Below are 22,035 nucleotides of genomic sequence, written 5' to 3' on the forward strand. Positions count from 1 at the left end.
CACTAAAGGCTGTCGTGGTACGCCAGAAAACTTGCTCAATTAAGACACAATCAGGTACAAGATACCTGGAAAGCTAGATTTGTACTTCTGAGAAAAAAAGACTATGATGATGATCCTTCTAAAAAAAGTATACATTAATACCCCCTGTGACGGGATCCCCGGGGTACAGCCTGGGACTGTGGGACAGCTGTGCCCCCTTAACTCTCCAGCCTAGGCTGTCTCTCACAATGCTTTGCTAGTGACAAGCTGCAAACTCCTCCAGATGCTGTTATCACTCAGCGCAACCGCATGTGGAGCCCCACACCCCAGCTAGATTGCATGAATGCTCCCAAAGCCACTCATGAATCACACAGAGAGAGACACTAGCCAAATCCTCCCAGCTCCAGCCTTGTACCTCAGGAACATGCCATCTTGGACTGCTCAAGATGAGAAGTGCAAGTTTATTAATTGGCTCACCACTTCATCAATGGATATACACCAGCCTTTGTAAACCTGAGCAGATTTAGCAAATACTTCAGGCAAACTCACTGGTAAAGATAAACAGTAAAATAAGTTTGGTTACAAAAAGATAGATTTTAAGTGATTATAAATGATAGGCAAAAAGTCAGAGTGGTTACCAAAATAAAATATAAGCATGCAGTCTAAACTCTCAGCCCTATTAGACTGGGCAACATCTAGATTAAGCAGTTTTTCTCACCCCACTGGATATTGCAGATCACAGTACACAGGTTTCACCCTTGAAACCTGGGCCAGTATCCTCTGTTGGAGTCTTCAGTCTTCCGAGTGTCTTTGTTGCTTGCAGCATAGGTGGGGGGTGTGGAGGAGAAAAGGCCAAGCATGGGGCCATTGTGTCTTGTTTTATACCTTTAGTCCCATGTGCTTGGAGAACACAAGTCCAGGCATCTCTGGTGGGCATTGCTGATTCACGTCGTCTCCTGTGAGTCATTGAATTGTAACTCCTCTGCTGGACAATGGCTGGTGATATCTGCTCAGCACCCACCCAGGCTTTAGTTACCTCCCTTGTCGTTATATCTGGAGAGCTAGTATCTGGGCACTTCCCACACCAACAGCATATTTTAGTGAAAACCATACAACTCAATTCTTATAATTTCATATGCAATATTTAAATAGAACAATGACTTTCAGCAGATCATAACCTTTCCCCTGACACCTCACATGGCATGCTTTATTTGCATGATCACAATTATATATAAATATGGGGGTTACAGGGCGCTCCCCCGAGGTATAGAGTGTCTCTCTCACTTCCCTCAAAATATCTAGACAGGATCAACTTGCCAAAAATAAACACACTGCAAACAAAATCCCTTCAGGGTGCACGTTGAGGAATCTGAAATGCAAAATGTCACTAAACAACTGAAAGGAAGGCCCAGATGTGAGGCCAGATTGTTAGCTGGCGTAAATCAGAGTAGTTTCAATGAGGCTACATCAAATGACACCAACTTTATCTGGAGGGCACTACTGGTATATTTTATTTTTTTATTTTCAGCTCCAATTATAGCCCCTCCTTCTCCAAATCTTATCCATGTGCATTGTTAGAATTCATTGCATATGTTTAACACAAACTTTGAACTTTTTGTTAACATAGGCTGTGCAAGGTCGGTCTGTTACCCAGCAAGACAGAGACTTGCGAGTTGACTTGGGATTTCGAGGAATGCCAATGACAGAAGAACAACGACGCCAGTTTAGTCCAGGTCCACGCACAACTATGTTTCGTATTCCAGAGTTTAAATGGTCTCCAATGCACCAGAGGCTGCTGACAGATTTGCTGTTTGCATTAGAAACAGATGTACATGTTTGGAGAAGGTAGAAAAGCTATATTTCTTATTTTTAACTTTATTATGTATGTGTTTATCAGCGAAGTAAAGACATAATTAGACACAAGACGTATTGGTAACTACTTTTTTAAAGGTAAATTTCCATTGTAAAGTCAGCTTTACCAGACTTACCTTATTGCAGTATCTGACATGCCTCAGTTAATTCCTATTCTTTGTGAGGGATAAAAACTGTAGTATCTCATGTATCCTTTTTGAATTACTGTATCTTAATGGACTTTTTATTAGTAACCACTACATTTAATATGGGGATGACAAATATCTGTACCATTATTTTTAGTAGCCACTACTAGCGTTTGGAGGTGTTTGCATTCTTAATCCAGAAATATTTGTTCCACACACCAGTCTTCATCCTGTGCTTGAATAATTCATCTATCTTATGACTTAATACAGAGACTCCTCCAAGAGAATTTAGTAGGCAGTCACAGCTTGCCTATAAAAAAGTTTTCATTTCTGTAAAGATTTCCAATTGTAAAACAATAAAGACATGCTTTGTCTTGATTAGCCTTGATGGCCACATTGCTATTAACTATATATTTTTTGTCATCGCATCCTAATTCATTTATGTATTTAACACATTTTTAAAATTTAAAAAATGGTGCAAGTGATCTTGTGCCTTTTTAAAAAGCATCTGTTTACCATTTTAAAAAAAAGAATGTATTGCTTAAATACATTGCTTTTCACCTTGATGACTCTTCTGTTATGATTCCTTTTAGTTAAGCAAAGAAACTACCTTAATAGTTACTACTTGTAGTCAAAGTCCAGCGGTACATCAGGCACTATTTAATCTATTTCCCAGAATGGCATAATTCATTCTGCAAAGGCTGTAATGCTGTATTATCAGTAGTTGAGAATTCGCTTAATTAAATCAGATTACCAATTGGCTTAAATTTAATTTCCACGTTTGTGTGACCTTACTATAAAATAAAATGCTATATGCATCCGAAGAAGTGGGTTGTAGCCCACGAAAGCTTATGCTCTAATAAATTTGTTAGTCTCTAAGGTGCCACAAGTACTCCTGTTCTTTTTGCGGATACAGACTAACACGGCTGCTACTCTGAAACCTGGTACTATAAAATAGTCAGTAATAGTAGTTTTTTTTTTTTATACCAATCACCTTATTTTTGCCCCCTTTGTTTCCCTGAAATTCACAGGCAAATTAGAAGTTTAGTTTATAATTCCTTCTGCAATTAAGGCCAATACTATTTGTTTACTGGCCACTAATTTCACGAACTGGGTAATTTAATTACTCATGCTGTGTTATGGACAAGCACATAACATCAATAGACCAAAGGCTCCTAAACATTTTCATAATGTGAATTACATCTTGAAAGTAATTTGTCCTATGGACACTTTCCCACCTATTTGCAATCATGGGGATGGTTGTGTCTCATGTTTATCATTTGATCCCTGTGTCATCTACAGCTATTACTAACATGGAAAATTAATATTAGGAACACAGTTCTATATTTTTAGCTATCTTTTAGTGGAATATAGCAAGTGGAAATAAAGAGAAGCTTACGCTTGTGACCAACCAACTCTCTAAAGAACACCAGCAGGTGCTTTGTGGGCTGCTGGTGGTCTACAGATCACTCTGTAGACCTCTCTTGTAGACAATCTGGTCATTCGTTATTATCAGAGCTGCTTTAAAAGATATCATTAAGTGCCAAATTCTGCCACCCTTATTCATGTTGGACAGTACGGTACTTTACTCCGTGAGCGGTCCCATTGGTTCCAACAGAATTGTTTGTGAAGTAAGGCACTAAACAGTGTTAAGATTGGCAGAGTCTGGGCTCTATAACGGATAGTATAGAAATAGTTATAGTCTGGTATGAAATAAAAATAGCACTAAGTTATTATGCTAGACTAGCTCCTATCAGTATTTTAAAATATTTTTCATTTTATCTTTTTATTATTACAAAGACAATACCATACAACTAGGAAACATTCAAGTTCGGGTTTCAAAAAACAGAGAATCTAAACTTTTAAAAAACATTGGTGTTCTAATATCTTTTTTTTTCCCCTATTTTTTTAGTCATTCTACAAAATCTGTAATGGACTTTGTCAATAGCAATGAAAACATTATTTTTGTACACAACACGATCCACCTCATTTCCCAGATGGTAGACAATATTATCATTGCTTGTGGAGGGATTTTACCATTGTTATCTGCAGCCACATCTCCAACTGTAAGTACAATATTTCCATCTAGTGGTCATGTTAAAAATTACTGTTAAGAATAGTAACACAGGATTGTCTGACTGAATAGGTTTCTTTTTAACAGGAGAAAACAACTGATTTCTTCCAAAAGTTTGATCAATATCAACCAAACTGTTAAGGTTTAGTGTTTTAAGGTGCTGCTTTGGGAAGGGTGAAGAAAAGGCCCCTCCTTTAGCGTGCAAAATGAAATTTAATTAGTAATAGCAATGTTTTGCTCTTAATATCTCATCTGAAGATCTAAAAACATTTTAAGTAAAAACAGGTTTATACCTCAAACACTCATGTAAGGAACTGTGGCTATTAATGACATTTTCAGATGGGGAAAATGAGATACAAATGGGTTAAGTGACTTCCCTAAAGTAATGCAACAGATCAGCAGCAGTGCCAATAATAGCGCTTAGGGATCCCTAAGCTCTATCTCCTGCTCGAGCCTCTGGACAACCCTCACTTCTTTGCCTATATTCTTTATCACCAGTATTTATGTAACTAAAAATAGTTTCACACTATTTCTCTACTAGCTGGACCAATAGTATTTGGCACTCAAACGTATTAATGGGCTAGCAACTGTCTAAACAGAATCATATGATACTGATTTAGACAATGGATATGTATATACTGTACCTATATTATTTGCATCATCTCAAATGACAAGCAGCTTTATTCTTGTTCTATTTGCTGTGAACAAAAAGTGTTGTAATTCACAAGTATGACTGCACCCTGCACTTTAGTCACAAGAATGACATCAAATATGTTAAAGGAAAGATTTCTAGAATGTTACATTGCAAAGAAAGCTGCTTCTTAACTTGTACAGGGGAAAACCACAGCATTACGTCTTAAGATGAAAGCTGCTCTGGTAGTGTTTAGAGGAAGGGCACTCAAAAACGTTTTTCAAAACAAGCAGCTGGGGCTTTGTTTGAAAATGAAGATGCTTTATGTGGAATCCTCATAATATATAAAATATAAAACAGGCACGGTTTGAATTACTTGGCTATAATTCCATCCCTGGATCTTGGTGACTCTAGCTTTGCTATCATGATTTATGTCATTGCAAAACCACTTTATAGACCTTTAGTCCTGTAATTCAGAGTTGCCCTTTATTTATTGTGTATAATACATGAACATCCGATAGTCTTATAAATTACCCTTATCTTTTCAATAGTGTTGTGTATATAATATCCTGGTTTGCAACAATAAGATGTTCTTAATGAAGGTGATTTTGCTCTATGTTCCACGACATTTCAAAATTAAAAGGTTGAATATTTAAAAAAAAAATTCTTAACTAGACTATAGCAAACTCCCTTACAAAACATTCAGTTTTGTCATCTTGTTAGAATAGTAACAGCAAAAAAAATTGTACAACACACTTCTTAATTAAAATGTAAGTACATACATGATGTATATTTAGCCCAAGAACTTGTCACGTGTAAGTGGCTCAAGCTTTTCTCTTTGAGCTGGAGTTTATTTTAATAAAAGAAACCCTTTAGAATACATCCTTATACATATGGGTATAGTCATTTCTCAATTACTTGTGTGGTATCGTTGTATATTTAAAGATATTACAAAATGAACTGGATTTAAAACAGAGAGGTTATAACTCTGAAATGTGCCAAACAGTATTGCTGAAATGCTACCCCAGATGAAAGCTGATCAAGTGGTATTGAATAAAAAGTTGGGAGGGGGGCAATGAGTAATAGAGAGAGCTTGCCATGCAGGTGGGGGAGGTTTAGAAACAAGTACAATAACTCCTTGCTTAATGTTGTAGTTATGTTCCTGAAAAATGCGACTTTAAGCGAAACAATGTTAAGCGAATCCAATTTCCCCATAAGAATTAATATAAATAGGAGGGTTAGGTTCCAGGGAAAAAATGTTCACCAGACAAGACTATATTTTATATCATATGTGTGTATATATATATATATATACACACACACACAGTATAAGTTTGAAACAAACAATTTAATACTATACACAGCAATGATGATTATGAAGCTTGGTTGAGGTGGTGAAGTCAGAGGGTGGGATATTTCCCAGGGAATGCCTTACTGCTAAATGCTGAACTAGCACTCGGCTGAGCCCTCAAGAGTTAACACATTTTTTTTAATGTAGCCTCACAACGTTATAAGGGAGCATTGTGCAACTTTAAAGCATGTTCCCTAACTGATCAGCAACATAACAAGAAAACAACGTTAACCAGGACAACTTTAAGTGAGGAGTTACTGTAGGTGTAAAGACATAAAGGAATCTGGGTAGACATGGATGTTAGACTTGCTACCATGGGATAATACATACACATGTTGTAGATCACAGTAGATATGTGCTTATTCAGTTTATCAAAAAGAATAAACTCATATGCTATGTTTATTTTTCTTCATTGCTTCGTAACTGTATTTCTCAACAATATTTTTGACATGTATCAAGGAATTTATAGTACTTCTCACTGAAAATCTGTGTGCCCATTTTGAAGCTTTAAAATATTAATATCACATGACTTCCTTCAGGTGATTTAACCCTGTGGCACAGTACTTTTAATTTACGCCTTTCTTCAACAGCATTAGTGAATCTGACTCCCAGTGTATTTTATCTTTTGACCAAACATAAAGAAATGTGAAGAGGGACATGGTCCCTTGGCAAAAAAGAAAAAAATAATTAACACTTGTCATCCTATCTGATCATTAGTTTATGATGGAAAGAAAGATAGTTAGTTGCTTTTCTAGTTTCATAGTTGTGATGTAGACTTTTTTTTTTTACCTAGCTATGTTTAATTCAGCATTTACTCAGTCTCAAAAAGAGAGAGTTGTTGGTGTTTGTAGTTCATTTATTGAACCTCACAAACATTTCAGTCCCTTTATAAATTCAGGCTTCTCTTTGGTTTGATCTATATGATGAGTGTGTCTCTTGAGCTTCCTAGTTCCCTTACAATCCAGAATGTTGTACCTGTTAAAAAAATCAGTTCTTAAGAATCTGATCTTTTGATAGTAGTTAATAAGAGCCACAGGATACAAATTATTCTTCCCTTGAGTCTAGTTACCATTTATAAAAGGGGGAAGAGGATATCTTTCACTTAGCTGTTTCCCATTAGCAATGCAGGAGTTGGGCATTTAAAGCTTGAATTTCATTTAGGTCCTGAGCAGGAAGGAGCAAAGAAAAAAGCTAAAGAGAGGACCAAATGGTATTCACCCAAGAGTTCTGAAGGAACTCAAATGTGAAATTGCAGAACTGACAACTGTGGTATGTAACCTATCATTTAAATCAGCTTCTGTACCAGATGACTGAAGGATCGCCTATATAATGCCAATTTTTTTAAAAGGCTCCAGAGGCAATCTCGGCAATTAAAGCCCGATAAGCCTAACTTCAGTACTGGGCAAACTGGTTGAAACTATAGTAAAGAACAGAATTGTCAAACACACACAGATGAACATGATTTGTTGGGGAAGAGTCAACATGGTTTTTGTAAAGGGAAATCATGCCTCACCAATCTACTAGAATTCTTTGAGGGTGTCAACAAGCATGTGGACAAGGGGGATCCAGTGTACATAGTGTACTTAGATTTTCAGAAAGCCTTTGACAAGGTCCCTCAGGAAAGTAAGGTGTCATGGGTTAAGAGGGAAGGTCCTCTCATGGATCAGCTTCCATATAAGGAGAGATTAATAAGACTAGGACTTTTCAGCTTTGAAAAGAGACAACTAAGGGGGGATATGATAGAGATCTATAAAATCATGACTGGTATGGAGAAAGTAAATAAGGAAGTGTTATTTACTCCTTCTCATAACACAAGAACTAGGGGATACGAAATGAAATTCATAGGTAGCAGTTTTAAAACAAATAAAAGGAAGTATTTCTTCACACAACCCACAGCCAACCTGTGGAACTCTTTGCCAGAGGATGTTGTGAAGGCCAAGACTATAATTGGGTTAAAAAAAGAACTAGGTAAGTTCATGGAGGATAGGCCAATCAATGGCTATTAGCCAGGATGGGCAGGGATGGTGTCCCTAGCCTCTGTTTGCCAGAGGCTGGGAATGGGCGACAAGGGACGGATCACTTGATGATTACCTGTTCTGTTCATTCCCTCTGAAGCACCTGGCATTGGCCACTATCAGAAGACAAGATACTTGGCTAGATGGACCTGTGGTCTGACCCAGTATGGCCCAGTATGTTCTTGGAAACATTTTGGGGTCAACAGATGGGTATTTTCTGACAAACCATCTTTTGTTGGAAAATTCCCAACCACCTCTACTTTACAGTTAATTGGTGTAACGTAGACCTAATAAATTTATAACAAAGTAACCACAGCTGTTCTCCAATACACAACATGGTGTGCAGCATATTAACAAAAGAATTTCCTTGAGGTGGCTTAGTATAGTCCTGGTTGGCTCTTTGTATTGCTGAAAGGACTCTGGAATGATCTAAGGTGCCTAATTTCTATGTGGCAAAAAATGTCAAACTTTACTGCCTGAAGTTAGGCACCTAACTCCATATTAAACATGTAAGTGGCCTGATTTTTTTTAGAGGTGCTGGGTATCTGTAAATGCTATTGATTTCAGTGGAAGCATAATATGATCAACTATTTCAGGCACCCAAGTTGGAAACTTTTTCCTTTAGTATGCATACAGCCAGTAGATAGGAAAACACAAAGTCAGACCTGAGAATAGGCTCAGATTTGACCAAGAACAGTTCAGGACTCTTCGTTGCAATAATCACATGCTAATTCACCTTCTGGCTACACTAATATTGCCTTGTCTTTAATTAACTTTTTTTCTTACAAGCTGGTTTTCAGGAGGTCAGAACAGGAGCTAACTGCCTTTGAGATTCAAAAGCTCCCCAGGATCCTTTCCGCTTTCTGCTGCATTACTATAAGACAAGTCTCATAATCAGTGGAGTAGATTTGGAGGTGCTCTTTGTTCTGCTATTGCCCACTGTAGCAATCATCATGAAATAGAAAGCTCAGTCTTAAGAATGGCTATGTTGTACTCACCTACATTTTCATTGTGGTATTGCTATCTTTTTATTTGCATAACTAGGTACAGTCTAGTCAAAATTAGCTCATTAAAGCCACAGCAGGGGGTCTCTGTGTAGTTACATCAGGTGTCAGCTTTGGACTCAATTTTCTGCTCTCCAGTTCTGAAAGAGAGAGCTCTGCAATGATTCAATCTGCTGTGAATCTGTAGGGATCAGCTGAAAGCAGAGTATTGTATGCCAAGAGATGCGTAGAGCAGCTGATATCAACAGTTTTAATTTTAAAACACTCCAGCAAAGCCCTGTGTCTATCCCACATTGCAGTGGATACAGAAGAAGGGAAAGTAGAAATTCAAAGAGAAAAGTTTAAAAGATGGAGACAACGAGAACCGCTGTGTTCTTCCAACCTGGACTGTCTAAGGGTAAAATAAGTAAGCCAGGGCTCAGTCCTGCTCCTATTGCATAACTCACATTCAGTTCATAATCATCGTCCAAATTAGTACATCCTTGAGAAAAGTGAAATTAGAGCATAAGGAAAAACTTTGAAAAGAAAACGATTCTCCCAAAAGTAAAATCCTAAATTGGGTTCATTTGTTAAAATAAATAAATAAAAATTGAAACTAATCTTTAAGATGGAGATCACATTGCTGTTTCCCATTTCCTGCATTCACTTGATATTAAATACATTTACATTTTCAATAAATTCAGGTATCATTTACCATTCATGAAAGCAAGACAAGAGTGGTTCCTTCATGGCAGCAGAACCTTGAAGTAAATTTAAAAATAACTTTACAACATAGTTTGAATATGGTATTTTTATATGATTTATTATTAATCATGTTTATTATGGTGGCCCCTAAGGGGCAATCAAGAGTGCTAGGCACTGTATAAACATAGAATAGTAGGTGGTCCCTGCCCCAGAGAATTTACAATCTAATAGGACTGACACAGGGTGGGGAAAAGGGTATAACACAAAACCATAGCGAATTATGTGGAGGCAGTAAATGTCCCTTTTTTGGAGAGGGGGTGAGGTTATTTAGGAGGGGAAGAGATAAGAGAGATGATGGAGTCAGGCCCTGGTAACAGCATTAAATGTGGAGTGAAGCTGATGTGAAAAGATTGTAAGGGGGGTGTAGGGGAAGGATTGGAGCAAGCAGCCAATCAACCCAGGGCAGAAAAAGTCCAGTCAAAACTGTAGAAAGTTCTCTGAGTGTGCAAATAACCAAAGGTTCCTGCTTTGGCTGCTTATACCACTACTTGCTGAACTCTCTAACTGGCTTGCTACAGTTTTCCCTCAAGGCCATGCAGCAGGAGGGAGGGGGAGACACCATCTGACATTTTCCATTATAAGACCCTGTTCTCAGTGGCTTATAACTTTGCCAAACTTTAACGACTTGGGGTGAAATTTTCCATGCTGGATGTCTGCCTCAAGTTGAATTTTTGGTTCAGTCAATTCTGAAAACAAAAGTAGAGAAAAATACATTGTTTTGCCCATGTTCAGAAATTCTTGCAACCTTTTCTTGGTAAAACTCTAGTGACTTTTTCTTTTAAAAGTTCAGAGATTGGGACTGAGAGCTGGAATAGAGACTGAGACTGGCTGGAAGGCTACTGGGTCTGGGAGCAGGCAGGAAACTGGGATTGGTTGGGCAGGGGGATTGGGAGCTGGGGAGGGAAACAGAAGGAACCAGTAGGTTGTTGGGGTACACTGAAATTTGATGAGGAGATTGGGGGAGAGACTGGGACTGAAAACCAGTGGGGGCAGGGAGAAGATGTTAAAAGGAAGGGAAACCAATCTGACAAAGAACCGGGGTGCGAGGGCAGAACTGGGATTCTCTGGGCAAAGAAACTGGGCAAGGAGATGGTGGAGGGGGGACAATGAGATTGGACAAGGATCCTGGGGATGGAGATTAGGACAGGGATGATGGGAGCTGCACAACTGGAGGTCAGGGTGGGAGAGAAAGATGGGATGAGGAATTGAAAGGAGGGAACTGGAAATACCTGGGCAAGGAGACTGGGCAGAAGGAAATTGGGGTGGTGGAGGGAGAATATGACTTGCTGGGCAAGGAGACAGGGACTGGGATGAAAAGCCTTAAATGTGGAGAATGGGACTGGGATGAGGGGTGGTGGAGGGTTAGGACTGGGACAGGGACAGATTGGAGGGGAGAGGCAGAAGGGGTCACATAGGAAATGGACAGAAGAGTCTGTGCCCATTAGAATGCACTCCTCTCCGGGGCTTGGAATGGGACCCACAATTCCTGAGTCTCCACCATTCCTCTATCATTCTCCGTGAAAACTGGCAAAGTGTCCATCCTCCTCTAGTGCTGGTCCACATAGCAGATGGCAACTGACTACTGATATCAGTTATTCCATTGGTTGAGGTGGCAGAGGTTTGTGCAGTGGATTGAATGGTCCCTATCCTGCTGAGGAACATAAGAATGGCCATTTTGGGTCAGACCAATGGTCCGTCTAGCCCAATAATCTGTCTTCCAATTGTGGCAAATGCCAGATGCTTCAAGGGAAATGAGCAGAACAGGGCAATAATCCAGTGACCCTGTCATCCAGTCCCAGCATCTGGCAGTCAGAGGCTTAAGGACACCCAGAGCATGAGGCTGTATCCCTGGCCATCTTAGCTAACTGACACTGATGATGAATTTTTCCATTTCTTTTTTTGATCCATTTACAGTTTGGGGCTTCACAACATCCCCTGGCAATGAGTTCCAGAGGTTGACTGTGAGAGGAAGGACTTCTGTTTGTTTTAAACCTGTTGCCTATTAATTTCACTGGGTGACCCCTGGTTTTTGTGTTATGTGAAGGCGTAAATAACACTCACTTTCTTCACACCATTCATGATTTTATAGACCTTTATCACATCCCTTAGTCGCCTCTTGTCCAAACTGAATTAGTCCCAGTCTTTCTAATCTCCCTTCATAAGGAAGCTGTTCAATGCCCTTAATTCTTTTCATTGCCCTTGTCTGTACCTTTTGTATATGGTTGTTAATATGGGGGGTTTTTTTGCCTTTTTTTTTTTTTTTTAAACCTAAGAAATTATACACGCACAAACCCTTTGTATATTAAAAGGTCATTATTAAGGTTACAAAGTCAAGCATCCAAAAGTTAGGAAATTCCAGAATTAAGGTTACCTATGTTACTTTAATTCAGTCCTCTTGTGTATATGCGTTATGATAGTCTCCAATTACGTGATCACAGACTGTTTTTTCCACAGCATCCCTGCTTCATTCAGTTCAGAGGATGGACCTGCTCTGGGAATGAATCAGGGTTGTGTAGTGAAGGAAACTTTTTTTGTAGGACCCCTACTCCATTTGTTGCAGAAGTTGGAAGGTGTGTTGGGAATATTGCAGGGGGGTTACAGAAATGGAAAGGACAGTCTCTTTGTTAAGGTAGTTGAATGCTGCTCTGGAGGATTCGATTCTGTGTGATGCTAGGCAAGTTGCTTAACCCATCTTTTAACAGCTGATCATGTGCTGTGTATACCTCGTTTTCTGAGTGCTTGACTTGAGAACCTGGGTTCTGATTTGCAGAAGAGCTGAGCACTCTCAACTGCAACTGACTTCAGTGGGAGCTGTGCTTTGAACATATGAAGTTCTATATAATGCTAAGAATTTGGAAAAATCAGGTTCTAGATGTCTCAAATTGGGCACCCAAAGTTAGCAGATACTTGTGGACCTCAACATCTCTGTGCCTCAGCTCCCTATCTGTAAAATGTGAATGATCATAACCCTCATCTCTGAGTTATGAAAATAAATTCATTAATGTTTGTGAAACACTCTAGTGAGGAGCACCATAGAGAAGCCCATGAGGAAATTATTAATGCTGTCTTCAGAGCAATTTTTGGATAGTGTGGAGTAAATAAGGTCTAGGGATAAACCTTGAAGAAATGAAGATACAACAAAATATTGAATTTCTGCTTATTAAGTGAGCACCATCTGTTCAGTCAATTGAGGCAGGGCACTTGTGGAAAACATAGTAGGTGATCATATAATTAAAGACTGTATCATAATGCATACATACAAGAGGGCTGAAATAAAGTATCACAGGCAAAATATTCTGTGTTTCTTAACTTGAGTGCTTGACATTGTAACTTTAACAATTTGCTTTTAACGTAGTTGCTGGTGGGATTTTTGTTTGTTGGGGGGATTGCATGTGATTTAGTATAAAAATTGCCTAGAGCCAAGGATAGGCGCCTTTTAATTTCCAATAGGATATATGAAATAATAAATGAAAATACTAAAATAAATAAAAATGGTAAGCATATATTTTGATCTAATAATGTTGTTTTATGATGATATGCCAGAAAGAGTTCATTTCCCAGTCCTAGTCTACTGCTCATTGGGCTAGCAGGGATTGAGGTAATCCGTCAAAGACCTTGCACGGGGAGATATTAATATATATCTTTTTAGCACTTAAATTTGGTGTCTCAAATTTACGTGACACTTTATAAATACAAATAAGACACTCTGTGTGCCCCAAAATTTTGGCAACCATAAAAGGCAAAATGTGAAAATGCAAAACAAGACAAAGGGCTTTCAGGAAAGGGAGTAAGGATTATGAAAAATGCATTTTATTAACAGCAACAGATGTTGCCAGTTAAAGCATGGTGTGGACAGACTGACAGTTCCAGCTAGTCATTAGTTAATATAAAATGACAGCCATAACCATGGACTTAAGGATGTGGCTTAAAGGAGAAAATTGAAGGTTTTGGGATCAAACAGGGCTTCAGTGAACCTAACGTCAAATCCTTGTCCCATTGAAATCAGTGGGTGTTATGACATTGATGTAATGGGACCCGGATTTCACCTGTTGAGGAATCTAAGGAAAAAATGCGGTTGGGTCCCAAAGATGGATTTAAGCTTCAGAGTCCAGACCAAGACCTGAACTTCCACATGTGAAAGGATGGTTAGACACAGTTTTCTACCAAAAAAGAAAAGAAAACTTCCTTCTCATTTTGCTGGAGTTGATACTGCAATGGCACTATTAGCGTAGCATAGCTGAAATGCTTTTGGTTTCAAAAATGTGCTATCTAAATTATGACAGTATTAAAATATTCTTAAAAACTAGTTTTTTACTAGATGAAGTGGGCTGTAGCCCACGAAAGCTTATGCTCAAATAAATTTGTTAGTGTGGTAACTGTTAGTAATATATTACATTTTAATATTGACTACCTTAAATTGTCTTCAGTGCTGGAGGTGCAGTAGTCTTCTATTTTTTCACCTCCATTTTTCAAGGTAGTTAGGACCTAAATTATCAAAAATGACTTGTGATTTTTGGGTCCCTCAATTTTTAGATGCCCCGCTTGCTCAGCATCCACCCTATAAGGTTTAACAGGTTGGGGATTTAAAATCTTAAAGGCCCCAAAAATCATTAGTCAGTTTTAAAAATATGGCTCCTGACAACTAAATGACAGGCCTGTTGTGGGGAGAGGGTTCTGACTGAAAATAAAACCTAAAAGAAACCTTGCAGAACTGCTAATCATTGGGACTAGCCTCAAACTCCCTGAGGTGATCCAAAACTTGGACTTCCATTGGTGGCTCAAAATCATTCAAATGTTTAGTACAGTTTGGGATTAGGTTTGAAAATTGTGCACACCACAAGGTATGTTGTGGTGCTGCAGTCCAAAGAGCATTACGGCTAAAGAATCAAGCATTTTTTTCTTGTGATTTATATGTATGTTTTGTCAATTAATTTTGTACATATGATTTATCTCACAAATCATAAATACTAAGGCTGGATTTACTTTTTTCAGTTTCAATTGACTGGAGAATGGCACAATTATGTCATGTACTTCTGTGATTTATATAACAAGTAAAATTCTACTGTGGGTATACATTACTAACATACTATACGTTTTCTCCATGTACATATTTAAAAATATGTATTTCAGTTTGGATGGATCAATGTGGAAAGGAACTGTATAATAAAATTAAAAGATTAGATTTAACGTCCATACTGTTTGCAGTTTAGTTATTTTTGAAGTCTTTGTTTTCAAATATTCACTTTCCAAGATGCAATGTTAGTGCCTATGATAAATTAATCAGATAAAGGTATGATTCCAAGATATTACTTTGTTTCAATTTTACATTGTATTTTCAGTTACCTTTAATAATTTTCTTTTTCTTTTATTGTTGTAATCTGTTGTCTGTTTTGTCTATTGCATGTCCAGGGTTCTAAGGTTAGTATTACTGCTGTAAGTTTCAGTTTTTAAGTTTTTCAAACTTTATTATTTTTGATAATTTGACATTTTGGCTTTTTTTTAATTATTCACGCCATATTATAGGATATGGTCAGGAGTAAATTAGGTGCATTTATGGACTTTTCCTGAAATGTTTCTTAGTGTAATCTAATGCATTGGCTAATGATTATATGCTGCTTATTGTAAACTACCAAGTCAAAGTTAGACAAGCCTATGATCTAATATAAATTGCAGAAGTGTCCGTCTGCTGTGAAAATCTGATTTAGTTCAAACTCTGGACCCATATAACCATCTGGGAATTTAGTTATTCCTTTTAAAATTTACATAGTAAGCATGAGTTTACCATACCATTCTAAAACATTCTAGCTTCTGAAAACAGTTTGCTAAACAAGAAAACGTCTCTGAAATGTAGTTAGAATACATACTAGCGTGTTACCTTTAAGAGGTGGATTTCATTATAGTAATTAGACCTAATAGAAGGCTATTTATAGTCTTTATAGTGAATTGGCAGCATTTAGGGAGATTTCCTAAAGAAAATCCTATTTTTTTCTTCTATGTAATGCTAGCAAAAATCATGTAAAAACTATACTATAAAACATGCTTTTACATGGATTTACTATTTCATGTGAAAATAAACCTGGACATTTCACATTGGGAAGTAAAAGATCTACTCCCTTAAGAAAATGTATATAGTACAATATAATTAATTGTATTATAGCAATAATCCAAAACAGGGAGTCCACTAATAGACTATTGGTGCATATTTCTGGTGATTATTGAGGTGAGTCCAAGGGCCATGTTTCTATAACCACCTGAGAATTGCACCAGCAGCCTACTAATGCACACCCTGGCATGGCTTCTTGCTATTCAGATATGGCTTCTTTAGTTTAAATTTCATTTGTGTAAGTGTTTTATATATAAACAATTTGCTACTTTTCTATGTGAATTAATAATGTTTCTTCTACTATGACAAGGGGGTCACGGTAGAAAAATAACATAAAATAACAGGGAATAACTGCCTAGAGGAATGCTAGTGGCAGTCCTTCAAAGGGAAATGGTGTTTCAAAGGTCTAATTGTCATCATATCATTTGTTTTGTCTTGCTGGACAGATTTTAAATAGTGACAACCCTTCCCAGAATACCCATGTAACTGACATGTCTTGCAATGTTATCTATCATTCTGATGACAGAAAGACACATTATACCTTTCACGTGTCAGAACAATTGTTTTCTTAATATTGTTTGGCATTATCGGCACTGTTGGTATGTTGTTAAACCTAAACAACTATTTCAACAAGTTACTGTTCACCGAGGACATTAAATTCTCAGCAATAGGGAAATAAAGGGTTTTAAAAGAATTTTCTCTACTCTTGTTACGGAAAGAAATGTTTATGACAGGACAAAATAATATATTTTAAGCTCCTTATTTGTCTTACAGAATCCCTGAAACTGGAACCAAAAGGCTAAAATTTTCACAAGCACCTGAGTCCCATTTTCAAAAAAAGACCTAGGAACTTAAGTCCCATTGATTATCAGAGAGACTTAGGTTCCTAAAGTCAAGGTATTTAGGTGCCTGAAGATGCAGATAGGCACCTCATGGGATTTTCAAAAGCAACTAGGCACCAAATTCTCAGGGTATGTCTACACTACGAGGGTAATTCGATTTTACTTAAATCGAATATGTGGAATCGATATTGCAAAGTCGAACGTGTGTGTCCACACTAAGGACACACTAAGGACAGTAATTCGACTTTGTGAGTCCACACTAACGGGGCGAGCGTCGATATTGGAAGCGGTGCACTGTGGGCAGCTATCCCACAGTTCCCGCAGTCCCCGCTGCCCATCGGAATTCTGGGTCGAGCCGCCAATGCCTTCTGGGTAAAAAAAATTTGTCGTCATCCGTCCGTCACTAACGCCCTCCCTCCCTCCATGAAAGCGCCGGCGGGAAATCAGTTCGCGCACTTTTCTGGTCAGTGACAGCGCGGACGCCACAGCACTGCGATCATGGATCACGCTGCGACCATCGCTGCACTTGTGGCCGTTCTCAACACCTCGCAGCTTATCATACACCTTTCCCTGAGGCAGATGCAGAGAAATCGGGCGAGGAGGCTACGGCACCGCCGTGAGAGCCTGAAGTCGGAGAGTGGCACAGAGCTGTCAGAAACCACGAGCCCCAGCGCCCAGGACATCACGGTGGCAATGGGGCATGTGGATTTTGTTGAACGGCGATTCTGGGCCCGGGAAACAAGCACGGACTGGTGGGACCGTATAGTGCTTCAGGTCTGGGATGAATCCCAGTGGCTGCGAAACTTTCGCATGCGGAAGGGGACTTTCCTCGAACTTTGTGAGTTGCTGTCCCCTGCCCTGAAGCGCAAGGACACCCGCATGCGAGCAGCCCTCACTGTCCAGAAGCGAGTGGCCATAGCCCTCTGGAAGCTTGCAACGCCGGACAGCTACCGGTCAGTCGCGAACCACTTTGGTGTGGGCAAATCTACCGTGGGGGTTGTTGTCATGCAAGTAGCCAAGGCAATCGTCAAGGTACTGCTCCCAAAGGTAGTGACCCTGGGAAACGCGCAGGTCATCATAGATGGCTTTGCCGCGATGGGATTCCCAAACTGCGGTGGGGCTATAGATGGGACTCACATCCCTATCCTGGGACCGGACCACCAGGCCAGCCAGTACATCAATAGAAAGGGCTACTTTTCAATGGTGCTGCAAGCACTGGTGGACCATCGGGGACGGTTTACAAACATCTACGTCGGATGGCCGGGCAAGGTTCATGACGCTCGCGTGTTCAGGAACTCTGGTCTGTTTAGACGGCTGCAGGAAGGTATTTACTTCCCAGACCACAAAATAACTCTTGGGGATGTGGAGATGCCTACAGTCATCCTCGGGGACCCAGCCTACCCGCTAATGCCCTGGCTCATGAAGCCCTATACTGGCGCCCTGGACACAGAAAAAGAACTGTTCAACTACCGTCTGAGCAAGTGCAGAATGGTGGTGGAGTGTGCTTTTGGCCGTCTCAAAGGGAGATGGAGAAGCTTACTCACTCGCTGTGATCTCAGTGAAACCAATATCCCCATCGTTATTGCAGCTTGCTGTGTGCTCCACAATCTGTGTGAGAGCAAGGGGGAGACCTTTATGGCGGGGTGGGAGCTAGAGGCAAATAGCCTGGCTGCTGATTACGTCCAGCCAGACAGCCGGGCCATTAGAAGATCCCAGCGGGACGCCCTGTGCATCCGGGAGGCTTTGAAAGCTAGGTTCCTGAGTGAGCAGGGCAACCAGTGACTTTTCAGTTTGTGGACAGAAAAGCTGAACCTGCCCCCGTTTCTTTACCCAGTCCATTTTGACTATCCTCTCCAGTTACATACAACCTTCACCCCCTTCCCCTTCCCAAAAAATAAAATCATTTCGATTTTTTAATGAACACCGTTGTCTGTATTGCTGTTTTCGCGGGAATATTTTAAACCGGGGACGCAGACTGTGGCGGGGGGCGGGTTTAGTGTTCTGATGCAAATGATACTTCTAAACTCCCGGAATGACAGGCTCCGCACTGGTGGACTGGTTATTTCAATGGAGCCTGCCAGCACTCCTGGGGGGGACTGTGTGTATGTGTCGGCTATGTGACTTTCTGGCAGGGGGGGTAGGGTTACAGATCCCCTGCTGCGTGGATCTGTGAGCCAGGATAAGGACCGCTGCATAAGATCTGTAACTGCCCTCCCCCGCCACAAAGTCACAGAGCAACCCCCCCCCCCCAAAACATGAAAAGCACCTCCCAGACTGACCAGGGTAACCAGTGACTGCACTGTGTATGTGTCCTGATGCTGGACCTGACACCGCCTCTGTACCCTGCTAAAGGTGACTGTCCTGTCCAATTACCAAGCCCCTTCCCCCCCTCCAGACAGACTCTCCCTCAAAAGAACCTGACTGAAACAGTAATGAACAGAAACAAACATTTTATTGCGAACCAGACATGAAACGTGGGGGGTGAAACTTGGACGGGGGCTTGTGTGAGGTGGGTAGGAAAGGACTTATGAAATTTTGGGGAATGTCAGCCTTCTACTGCTAGAGCAGTCTGCAGGGGTTGATTGAAAGTTTTAACGGCCCTTGCCGCCCCTCCTTCTTTGGACTTTGGGTGAGGGTGGTGTGGGACTTGGTGGCGGGTGAGGGCGGTTACAGATAGACTGCAGCGGGGCTCTGTCCTCCTGCCTCCGGTCTTGCAGAACATCCACAAGGCGCCGGAGCGTGTCCGTTTGCTCCCTCATTAGTCCAAGCAGCTTTTCAGTAGCCTGTTGGTCCTCCTGACGCCACCTCTCCTCCCGTTCCATGACTGCTCGGTGCATTTGTGACAAGTTCTCCCTCCACTGTGTCTGCTGGGCTGCCTGGGCTCGGGAGCAGCCCATTAGTTCTGTGAACATGTCTTCACGCGTCTTCTTCTTCCTCCGCCTAATCTGCGCTAGCCTCTGGGAGTGTGCTGACAGGCTGGGTTGGGAGACAGTCGCAGATGTGTCTGTGTGAATTTTAAAAAGGGAGTGAATTCCTGAGACAGATAAATGAAATTGTATACAAAGAACCTAGTCTTTCTCTGTGAACAAGACCATGCACTGAACCTCTCACATGCGCACTCAGGACAAGGTCGAATTTTCGGCCGTCGCCTTCAGTGCCTGTGGACTTGCGGAGGTCTTGGAGTGTTCAGAGAACTGTGGCTGGAGACCTGAACTTCTGGAGCGGGCAATAATGGTAAGCCGCAGACTTGTGGCTGCTTAAAACTCCAGCAGTAGCACTGGCCTCCTTTCACATTGAAAGCAATGCCAGTCTCTGCTGCCAGCAATCAGGACAGCATCAACTCTGCCCCTGTCCCACCCCCTCGCGGCTGTCCCAGGGAAAGATCCCTGTATGCTGCCCCTCTCCCTCCACCGCGTGGCTGTAAAAGTCCCAATACTAACAGTCCCCTCCCTAATTCAAAGCAGGGCGTCATGAGCGACATCACCCTCCTGAGGATCCCGGACACCCAGAGAGAACGCATGCTGCGGGAAAGCATGCAAAAACCGGGGCCGTATGCCGCCATGCTATGTCGGGCCATGATCCCCGAGTACCTGATTGTGGCATGGAGGGGACATGTCTGCTACCACGGAGGGCCCACTAAGATCGCCCTACCCCGGAACCTGATCAACAGGCTTGAGCTCTACCTCCACGAGACCTACGAGGAGTTCTCCTACGAGGATTTCTCGTCGATCCCCGGCCACATTGACCGGATTTTCGCGTAGGTGCACTGAGACTTTGGAGTGGAGCGTCTTGGGCCTGGGAATCATGTAGTAACGGACATTGTGAAATTTTTTTAAAATACTTGGGACTAAATTGAGAAGAGCCTAAGACAGAGAAATCATGCAAAACCCATTTGTTACCTTTGTAAATATTCCTGTTTTGTACCTGATTATTTTTTTACTAGTTTACAGCACTTTTATAAATATACATTGTTAATAGTATAAATATTACCGTTCTGTTTTAAATAAATGTTTACATGTTTACAGCACTTACTGCTTGATCCGTCCCCTGATTCTGTGTCCGGGGTAAGGGATGGGGACGGTTGGTAGGGGATCTCGGTAAGGGTGATGAAGAGCTCCTGGCTGTCGGGGAAATCAGCGGTGCCAGCGCTGTCGACTGCCTCGTCCTCCTCATCTCCTTCTTCATCTTCCCCGTCCGCTGTCATGTCCGACATGATCCCATCCTCGGAGTCCACGGTCAGGGGTGGGGTAGTGGTGGCGGCCGCTCCCAGGATGGAATGCAGTGCCTCGTAGAAACGGGATGTGTGGGGCTGGGATCCGGAGCGTCCGTTAGCCTCTTTGGTTTTTTGGTAGCCTTGTCTCAGCTCCTTGATTTTCACGCGGCACTGCGTTGCATCCCGGCTGTAGCCTCTCTCTGCCATGGCTTTGGAGATCTTCTCGTAGATCTTAGCATTCCTTCTTTTGGAGCGCAGCTCTGAAAGCACGGACTCATCGCCCCACACTGCGATGAGATCCAAGACTTCCCGATCAGTCCATGCTGGGGCCCTCTTTCTATTGGATTGCACGGCCATCTCTGCTGGAGAGCTCTGCATAGTTGCCACTGCTGCTGAGCTCCCCTCGATGTCCAAAGAGGAACTGAGATTCAAACTGCCCTGACAGGAAAATGAAAATGAATTCAAATTTTCCCGGGGGTGTGGCTGGTCAGAGCATCCGAGCTCGGACTGCTGTCCAGAGCGTCAACAGAGTGGTGCACTGTGGGATAGCTCCCGGAGCTATTACCGTCGATTTCCATCCACACCTAGCCTAATTCGATATGGCCATGTCGAATTTAGCGCTACTCCTCTCGTTGGGGAGGATTACAGAAATCGATTTAAAGAGAGCTTTCTGTCGAACTAAATGGCTTCCTGGTGTGGACGGGTGCAGGGTTAATTCGATATAACGGCGCTAAAGTCGACATAAAAGCCTAGTGTAGACCAGGCCTCAGAGATTTTAATGGGAGTTGGCCTCCTAGGCACTTTTGCAAATCCCACTAGACACCCATCTGCATATTTAGACACCTAACTGAATTTAAAAATCTGTCCCTAAGAGCTTAACTCACTTTTGAAAATGAGGCTCAGGCTCCAGTCACTTAGGCACTTTTGAAAATGTTACCCTAAATCATAATTCTTTTTTACATTTATGAAACAATTGCAGACTCAGGAGTGGCTTTGCCATGAGCCTAGACTAAGGGAACAGCCCAAGATGTAGATTGTGATTCCACGTGGAATGTATGCTGCACCAGGTACAAACCTGGCAT

The 22,035-nt window shown here is 41.2% G+C and overlaps 1 protein-coding gene across 1 annotated transcript in view; it reads left to right on the forward strand.

The window, feature by feature from the left end:
* Positions 1 to 22,035, forward strand: part of LOC112121265 (neurobeachin) — a 959,539-nt gene that overhangs the window by 311,025 nt on the left and 626,479 nt on the right. The window contains exons 22-24 of the mRNA XM_029911962.1: positions 1,607 to 1,824; positions 3,889 to 4,042; positions 15,205 to 15,213. Coding sequence (XP_029767822.1) covers positions 1,607 to 1,824; positions 3,889 to 4,042; positions 15,205 to 15,213 — 381 coding nt within the window. The remainder of the gene's footprint in view (positions 1 to 1,606; positions 1,825 to 3,888; positions 4,043 to 15,204; positions 15,214 to 22,035) is intronic.

This window comes from Terrapene carolina, unplaced genomic scaffold (assembly GCF_002925995.2).
Source record: "Terrapene carolina triunguis isolate 2854851 unplaced genomic scaffold, T_m_triunguis-2.0 Scaffold139, whole genome shotgun sequence".
NCBI lineage: Eukaryota > Metazoa > Chordata > Testudines > Emydidae > Terrapene > Terrapene triunguis.